The sequence below is a fragment of the Excalfactoria chinensis genome, chromosome 2 (assembly GCF_039878825.1).
Source record: "Excalfactoria chinensis isolate bCotChi1 chromosome 2, bCotChi1.hap2, whole genome shotgun sequence".
Taxonomy (NCBI): Eukaryota; Metazoa; Chordata; class Aves; order Galliformes; family Phasianidae; genus Excalfactoria; species Excalfactoria chinensis.
The window spans coordinates 115,679,559-115,688,948 of NC_092826.1; the positions used below are offsets into that span (position 1 = coordinate 115,679,559).

Below are 9,390 nucleotides of genomic sequence, written 5' to 3' on the forward strand. Positions count from 1 at the left end.
ACGCCAAGAACAATTTCAAAATTTGTTTTGATTTAAAGATGCCAAATACTAAAGAGATCAGAAACTTCTAGATTCTTATGAAATACTTTTTCTTTCTTTTGGCAGGGGGAGTCTGGATTCATAGGGTATCCTGGTCCAGAGGTATAATTAAATGAGAATGTTTCCTTTCATTAGTTATCGTTTAACACTGTTCTTGTTTAGAAGGGGCTATATGTCTTTGTATTCTTCTTTCCTATAAAGTTCTGGATTTCATTAATTTTCAGGGAGAAGATGGAGACCCGGGTGTTTCGGGAGCTAAAGGACCCAAAGGAATTAGGGGTAGAAGGGTAAGAATGATAGATCTTTTAACTCCACTGAGAGTTCAGTAAGCAAAGCACCTAAGATATCTAGTGTTTCCTCGCAAAAAACAAACAAACAAATAATTCCTACTGCAATCTTTTATTGCAATAACCTCGTAACCTGGAGAGAATGAAGGCCAAAGCATTTAGAATTGCTTGTTGCTAGTAATTCTTAAGGGTAGTAGTCTACCTTTATTCAAACGCAGGAACTGGCTCACAGTGTAGTTATAAGAGTTTTTTCTCTGCTGAAATTCTGCATGTGTGTGCAATTATAAAGAATAAAACTTGTATTTGTATTTTCAGGGTAATGCTGGCACACCAGGTTCCCTGGGAGATCCAGGGGAACAAGGACCACCAGGACCTATGGTAATGTATTTTTAAAAGATCTTCCTAGATATCTCTTGAATTTCTACTAGATTAATAGAATATTTAATAGTGTTTTGTAACATATACAGTACTTAATCAGTCTGCCATCCATATGGAACTACATCTTGCCTGTGGATGTGTTCACACAAGAGCACCCACTGTTGGAAATGAACCTACAGTCATACAATGCAGGGCAGAATTTCTTTCGCAATACTTGATGTTGTCTCTCCAGTGGTTAAAAATCTAATCTGAAAAGATGAGAAAATGTAAAATGTAGAGCAAGCTTGTTTTGCTGAAATCCAAAGGATATTTTCATTTAAAAAGAAAGCCATATAAATTTAGATTTGTAATTACAGGCACCCATTTAAAGCTTAAGCTGACCATACCCTGTAACTCCTTGTATGCAACTAGATGAATTGCTGTATTTTCTAGTGCTTTTGATCTGTACTTTATACAAGAAAGTGTTATGTTCTTTATCAAAGCACGTGAAAGGATAATGAATTTCAGTAGTAACTAGGACTAATGTTGTAGGCATTCATTTTTTCCTTTAAAACTTTTCATTAAACTTACATTTTCAGTTTTAAAATGTAACTATTGATGACATTATTTTTCTGTATGATATGGCCTACAGGATACGTGCAATTTAGAAACACAATTTTTGGTCATTGCATTGTTCTGACAAATGAATATATCTAGACTACTATATTTTATGCTATTTGGCTGTCATCTGTAATGTCTGTGTTAGGGACAGACACACCTTACATGCTAATATAGTTGTTGTCCTTGCCAATCCATGGTTCAGGTAGTCTTCAAACTGTTTGTAAGTTCAAGATCTCCTCTTCAGATACAGAAGTGAGAAGATAGTACAGAATGTATGGGTTTGGTGGGATGACTGTGGTAGCAATGCACGAATGAAATAAGGAAGTGGGAATTTTGCAGCGAGTGGAAGAGAAGGGGTCGCAGAACGGATACAAGTAGTAGGTAGAGCCATCCAAAAAAGAGCTGTTTCCCTATCTTTCTTATTGTGTTGGTGGGGTTATCTCTTTGGTCATGTTTGTACAGCTAATTAGCTGAGGAAAAGATTAAGATAAATATGTGGAATATCTGTGACTATACTGGCAGCAGAAAAGCTAAGGGGATGAGGGAAGTAGCTCAGAAAAGTGATAGAGGAATGGAAGGTTAATCTGAGGATGAAGTAACAAATGTGGAGTTGGGGTTCTTATTTGGGGATGCAAGGAAGTATATGATTTTGGTAAACTATAATGTTTAAACTATAATAGTAGAGTTTAAAGCAAAGGCTTTAAAGTGTATGGAGTTCAAATTTCAAATCTGGACCTGTATTTATTTTGTTTCAGGGTGCCAAGGGACAAAGAGGCACTGTTTTAATGGAAGTAAGTAACTAGCTTACATCTAGTTGCGTGCTACTTGGAACTAACTGTTTTAGTCATCATCTGTTTAGAATCACTTAACACAAAAAGCACATTTAATTGTTAGAAAACAGTATCTTTTTCAAGTACTTATATTCATCGTATTCTGACAGTGGGACATTCTGTTTTGCAAGTAATCAAGGAATGAGGAAAGAAATATGATATTACACCATGTACAAACATTTACAAACTTTTGGGCCACTGATATTCCTTTACTTGTTACCTCATTCACATCGATTTCAATATCAGATGCTATTCAGAGTTACGTCTCACCCTCTTGTAAAGGAATAGCTGTTTCTATTGTGAATACTAGGGCAGGTTTTCTTCAGAATCCTAACCAATATAAGATTAACATTCTTAAATAAAGGCTTCATCTAGCACATGCATAGACAATACCTGCAGGCAATGCCTGCAGGCAGTACTGTAGGTATGTTCTATATTCTGTAGAAGGATTCTAGTCCTCCTTTGCAGAGCACCCTCTTGCTGTGTGAGTTGCTTCTGAAATTCCCATTCTCTTCTGGAAGCGGCATTGCACAGTGACCTCCTAGATAAGATTATTAAAAAAAAAAAAAAAAGTAAAGACTGGCTAAATAGTTGATTCGTATTCCAGGGCATGGCAAAATACCAACAGAGCTTGTCTGAAATAACTTAGCTTCTGCATAAGGGGCAGAGCCATTGTCAAGCTGAAATAGAGATGAACTGGAATTTGTAAATGTTCAGTAGCTTAGATCTGACGTTCAACTCAAACCAATTCACAGTCTGGGGTGGTCTGTGACTTACTGTTAATCACTTTTTAATTTTTCTCCTGCAGCCTTGTGAACTTGTGAATTTTACAAGAAAAAACTGCCGTAAGTAGGGAGCACCTTCTTTTACCTCAGGTTCCACATAGTCATCCTTCATAGGATCTTAGAATCATAGAATCATAGAATGGCCTGTGTTCAAAAGGACAACAATTGTCATCTAGTTTCAACCCCCCTGCCATAGGCAGGGTCACCAACCAGCAGACCAGGCTGCCCAAAGCCTGGAAACCTTCTTAAATGAAAAATCTTCCATTGAAAACCCTGTAGACTGGTAGTTATTAAGACATTAAGTTTCAGGTTGATGTTGACTTGTAGACTGTAATTGTGTAAGTTTTTCAGCAGGTTTGTAAAGCAAGCTTAGTCTTTCTACTCATATTACCTATCGGTTGATTACAAAAACTGTAACACATTTCTCTTGTTCTCATTTAAAATTAATTTAATTATTTGGCATTGTGTCAGTCCCCCTCTGTAGACTCCTCAGAGAATATTTATCTATCCCTTATTCTCTAGTTTTGGAGTGTTCATTCTTTCTCAGCTTTCTCTGCTCAGCAGAATCTAGAATAATTTCTTTAAATCTCATCCAAATTTCACTGTTTTGATTCTTTGATTGTGTAAAAGGAGTGTTGTCTCTTGTGACCATTTCTGATGCTTGTATGAGCTTTGAGTCAGGCTCCTTAATGAACATAAGTGAATATGTCTCTATTTTTATGAATATGAGTCCAAAATAACCTGTCTCCTCTCTGTTTCTTCATTCCAGCTTGTTCATCAGGTAAGCCCATCAGGCTTCTGCATGCCCATTCTTCATGGACTTGAAGAAAACGAACAGTGTTCAAATTGCTGAAATGTTCTCACACAAATGTTTTGTTTCAAGATACAGACACGTGCCCAGTTTATCCAACGGAGGTGCTGTTTGCCCTTGATATGTCTGAAGGTGTTACTCCAGCTGCATTTGAACGAATGAGAAGCATTGTTATGTCACTGCTGAAGACCATTAAGATCAGTGAAAGCAATTGCCCCACAGGAGCTCGTGTTTCCATCGTTTCTTTCAATACCAACACACGCTATCTCATTCGTTTCTCAGAATTCCAAAATCGCAACTTGCTTCTACAGGCAGTCCAGGGAATACCACTAGAGAGATCCACTGGAAAACGTAGTATTGGGGCAGCCATGAGATTTGTTGCGAGAAATGTCTTCAAACGGGTTCGTCAGGGCCTCCTCACAAGAAAAGTTGCCATATTTTTTGCCAATGGTCCATCTCAGGAGGATGTGGTCATCAGCACAGCTGTACTTGAGCTGAGTGCCTGGGATATCACTCCAGTGGTTATTGCCTTCACTGAATTGCCAAATGTCAGACGTGCCTTCTCAGTAAGTAGACTGACTACAAAAAATTGAATCAGTTGTCAATTTGCTCAGAAGCTGCTATTATTTGAGTAAAGAACAAGGTCTATAGGGGATGTCCAATCTCCTATTAAAAAGTGTTTTGTTGAAGGTTACTATTTTAACAAAGAAACACTGATTCTCTTCACTACAATTATTGCCATTTGAGATCTTATTGTGCATGAATTATTTCTGACTTGAGGTTTTAGGCCAAATCATAGAATTTCAATAATTTCACTTGGTTACCCATGCTATTTCTTTAATCTAGATTCCACAAAGAGCTGAAAGACAGAGTAAATAAATGTACACACAGGTCTCAAGTTCAGTGTCATCCAGAAATACTTGAGCTAGCTTTGCATGATCTATTATAGCTTTGCACTCTACATTATGACTGATTTAAATACACTAATAAGCTTTGTTAATGCCAGTTGTTAGTTGCACTAGTTTAGCAATCTCTGCATAGTGGGGAGTTAAACCTTTAGGAAAAATACAGGGATCTTATAATGCCCAAGGGCAGATAGAGTGCTCCATATGGCAACTGGAAAAGTCTTCTCAATACTTGTTCAATATTACAATAGAAATGAAACCACTGAATTAGGGATAACATTTGTTTCGGTAGAAAAGTAGTAATGACATTAAGAACAAAGAGTAAACATGATCTATCTTTTGCTTTAATGTTACTTCTGTGTTTCCTTTAAAACCTAGATTGATGATACTGGAAGATTTCGATTATTTGTTTGGGAAAAACAACAGGTTGAAAATTTGGAGAACATCACACATTGCACACTTTGCTTTGGTGAGACATTTTACTTGTTTCAGCTGTTGTATTACTCTTCTTACACTTTCTGCAACAATCTTACATCTTTCAATAGAATAATTATTCTGGGCAATATGGATAGTAAGAAATAGGGTTTTAAAAACACAAAAGCTATTTAATTCCCATCTCAGCTGTGTGAAACAAATTTTTCTATTTGGCATTTATTTTGTAACAGAAACAACAGTCTAATATCACGTCTCTGGATACCGTGTTCATTTATTACAAATTCTGTATCTTGAGGTAGAGAAAAACTGCTAAATGATAACAGTGTTAGAATGCTTAACAGCAGTCTGAGTTAAATAAATAAATAGAGTTTACTTCAGCATCCTTTGCCTTGTTTAGATTGTGATAGAAGAAAAAATTCCCATTGAAAGTCAAAACCTTGTTCAGCAGGATTCATTGCTTGTAAGAAAAAATAAGATCTCTGGTCAGTAAATTGATTGTTTTAAATTGAATTTAAGGGAGAAAATAATAATAATAGTAATAGTAATAGTAATAATAATAATAATAATAATAAGGAACAGGACTCACATTTATTTTTCCAAACCATTGTTTTTGTTGTTTTGTTAAATAATTTTCTGTTTATTGACTCTCCCTCTCTAGATAAATGCAAGCCCAGTAGCAACTGTGAAGCACCTGTTTCTCCACCTCTTCAGATGGATATGGATATTACTTACATCATGGACAGCTCTCGCAGCATCAGCAGTGAAGATTTTCAGGTTGCCAAGGACTTTGTGAGCAACATGCTAGATCAGTTTGTCATTGCTGAACAGCCAAGTGAATCCTTTGGAGGCACCAGAGTGGCATTGGTACAACAGGCTCCCAGGGGCTACCTACCTGACAGAAACAAAACCCCCGTGGCCTTGGAATTTGATCTGGAAACATACAACAATAAAGATTTGATGAAGAAGCATATCCAAGAGTCTGTTCACCAACTGGAAGGGCCATCAGCCATTGCTTCTGCTTTACAGTGGACAGTTGAAAATGTATTTTTTAAAGCTCCTAGGCAAAGAAAACACAGGGTCATATTTACAATAGTTGGAAGCAAAACAAGCACACAAGACAGAGAGAAGCTAAGAGAGATTTCACTTGGAGTCAAGTGTCAAGGATTTACCATGTTCACTCTTGCACTTGGCAATGATCTGAGTGACAGTGAGCTGATGGAACTATCAAGCTCCCCCACAGATCAGCACTTATTGACACTGGGTAGGATTTCAACATCTGAGATGGTATACGCTCAGAGATTTGCCCGGGCATTTCTAAATCTGCTACAACGTAAGTAGTATGCAGTGCCATTGACTTAAGTTATGGAAAGAATGAGAAATGCTCTGTAGAAAAAAGCAGTCACTGTATGTACTACTTCTCAGTTTCTAGTCATAATGTAACTAATTGGTATTTCATCTATAGTTTGTAGCAGATGCTGGATGCTAATGGAATTGCCAGTAAATACAAAGCAATATTACATTCTAATGTTGCTTTAGGCCAAAAATCTTGAGTAGTTTTTTTCTCATTAAGTTTGTAATCAAAGTATGGCTATGCTGACTTCACTTTTATGAAGGAAAGACTATTCCTCAGATACAAAAAGCAGATGTAATCCTAATTTAGGCCTACATTTCTTCTCCAGCTATTGGCACCCACATTTCTTTTTTGACCCTTGGAAAGTCTGGATTTACTGAGCTGTTAATGCTTATTTAGGCTTTTGGGCAAATAGAAGTGTAAACAACAGCAGATCTGGCCTTAACCTCTCTTTACTGGAGTTACTCTGCCTCTGTAGGGCAGAGAAAGAACTTACGTAGTTTCTAAAACCCATTGTTGTAGATTAACTGTATTTTGTGCTTTGAAATATATTCAAGAGAGTGTCAAGAAGGAAGCTGTCACTGACTTGAAATCCACATCAGAAACATGTGTTTGGGTAAAACAAGTTTGCTGTAGTGTATAACAGAGGAAGACAAAAGTATAAAGCTTATTTCTTTTTTCAAGAGTTGGTCTCCTCTGGATGATCTCTGATGACATTTTCATTTTTTCTGGACATCTCCCTAGATAGTAAAAGATAAAAACTCCAGTTAACAAGAAAATAAATATTTTTCTGCTTTTTGTTAAACGTGGTGGAGGAATTCAGAACTCACTTGTGGTATGTTTGCTTTCTCCACAGAAGACATAAACAGTTATCCTCCTCCTGAACTTCAAGAAGAGTGTGAAAACTTAGATCGGGGTGACACACGGGAGCAAGTGTCTGTGACTGAAAGGTCTGGAACTGCCTATTAAATCTTACACATGTGAGCATGTAAGGGATAAAACTATATATTTACAGTTATCTCCAAACATAAGATTTTTCCCTCACTCAGATTAGCTTGGCAGAAGCAAGATCAGGATCAACATTTTTTTTTTTCATAGTTTTCAGAAGGAATGAAAAGGCCATACTGGTGATTAAGTACTTCTTTTTCCCCTCCCTCCTTTGAAGGTTGCCTTTACCTGGAACTGATGAAAGTGGTTACAGTGGTGATTTAAAAGACATTGAAACAACTGAAAACAGAGCCCTGGAAAAAGTTAAATTGACTACTACAGGACCTGTATACACAGTGCCAGGAATTGGATTTCATTTTGAGGAGAATGAGTACTTCACAGAGGAAGATGCAACTGGAGGAAAACCACAAGAGTATGGAGAAGCCCAGGGGAAAAAGGAAATTCTAGCAAAAACAGTAGAAATTGGACCTGACAATAGTGATTATGGTATGATTTTAGAGCATTAAAATTTCTTTGAATTCAGTGGAAAATCTCTGACCTCTAAGTTGTGAAGGACTTGTTGGATGCTTGCTCATTGTGAATCATTTCCATTAATTATGTTTTCCAAAACTTTTTGTTGCCATGTACCTATACACAGTACAAATCTGTACATTACAAGTTTATATTATAGGGTTAACTGCTGGTATCATTTAGATCTTAGTTTTGATCTATAACTTTCTAAAATAACATAATAATAACATAGATTGCAATCCTCTTTACTAAAACAGCTGATCATACTTTTGTCTGCAACCTACTCTAGGGAACCTGCTTTAGCGGGTGGGTTGGACTGGATGATCTCCAGAGGTCCCTTCCAACCCCTGTGATCCTGTCATTCTGTGATAATCTCTTTGGAGAAATGCATTAGTGTCTGCATGACTTTGGGTGCTGCTGCTCTTTGCTACAGCTCCCACCCCTCTTTACAGTCAAAAAGGATTCTGCTGAATGTCTGGTAGCCCCTTCCCAGATGTGAGGCCAGCACTGCAAAGTTGTTTTAATATTGGAACCTTAAGAGCAAATAGAAGACTGGAGTCCCAGACATCCACGGTGCATAACTAATTTACTCTGCGCAAACAGAATGGTCTCATGGCCTAATTACACGTGTACATTTTTGAATCAGTGCTCTCCATTAACCACGAAGATATGTTACTGTTCACTCTTTGCAAGTAAATGTTTCCTATGAAGACGTAAACAGGCTAATTGCATCCATGTGAGCAGTGGCATAAAGCATTTACAGGAGAAGTGTGGATGACATTTCCCAGGTCTAGTTGCACTCATAATTAGCAGTCCAACTATTTAACTTCTAACAATATATAGCACAATTTGAGAATTTGCCTACTGGGAGATGTGGCTTGTACTGATCTGTTTGACTTTCTCTGGCTACTCTGATGCTTTCTGTTTGTGCGTGATACTTGGTGAATCTTTGTAAGACCTTGAGCACTGCCTAGCTTTTGCATTTGGTAATTTGTACTGAATGTCACTTTCCTTGAAATTCTAACACCAAGAAGGGCGGATTTTTCATTAAATCTCTCCTTTATTTGCCTTTTCCAGATGCGTGTGACCTGGTTCAAGATAGTGGAGAATGTCAGAATTACGTTCTGAAGTGGTACTACAACAAAGAGCAGAACATGTGCGGTCAGTTCTGGTATGGGGGCTGTGGAGGGAACAAAAACAGATTTGAGACACAAGAAGAATGTGGATTCTTGTGTATAAAGTCTTTCTAGTGCAGAGACACTTAAACTACTTCATGTCTTTGGTTATTCTATCAAGATGATGGGCAGAAGAGATGGAAAGTTTTACTCAGCATCTCACCTCCCAGATCTCAGCTCAAAGAAATACCTGTGTTAAGTGATGTTATTATCCACTGTACTGAATAGTGAAAATTAAAACTAATGTGTAGATGATCCAAGATTTTGACAAATGAGAAACTTTTATTAGCTAACATTGTGTTATTTAAAAGGAATAAAAGCGTTGGAACAATTTTC

At 37.2% G+C, this 9,390-nt stretch overlaps 1 protein-coding gene across 1 annotated transcript in view; it reads left to right on the forward strand.

Moving 5' to 3' along the window:
* The window catches only part of COL6A6 (collagen type VI alpha 6 chain), a 42,343-nt gene extending 33,214 nt beyond the window's left edge, over positions 1 to 9,129 (forward strand). The window contains 12 exon segments of the mRNA XM_072328123.1: positions 106 to 141; positions 264 to 326; positions 642 to 704; positions 2,060 to 2,095; positions 2,943 to 2,979; positions 3,689 to 3,700; positions 3,803 to 4,296; positions 5,014 to 5,104; positions 5,729 to 6,400; positions 7,278 to 7,371; positions 7,587 to 7,855; positions 8,957 to 9,129. Coding sequence (XP_072184224.1) covers positions 106 to 141; positions 264 to 326; positions 642 to 704; positions 2,060 to 2,095; positions 2,943 to 2,979; positions 3,689 to 3,700; positions 3,803 to 4,296; positions 5,014 to 5,104; positions 5,729 to 6,400; positions 7,278 to 7,371; positions 7,587 to 7,855; positions 8,957 to 9,129 — 2,040 coding nt within the window.
* Positions 9,130 to 9,390: the final 261 nt, after the last annotated feature.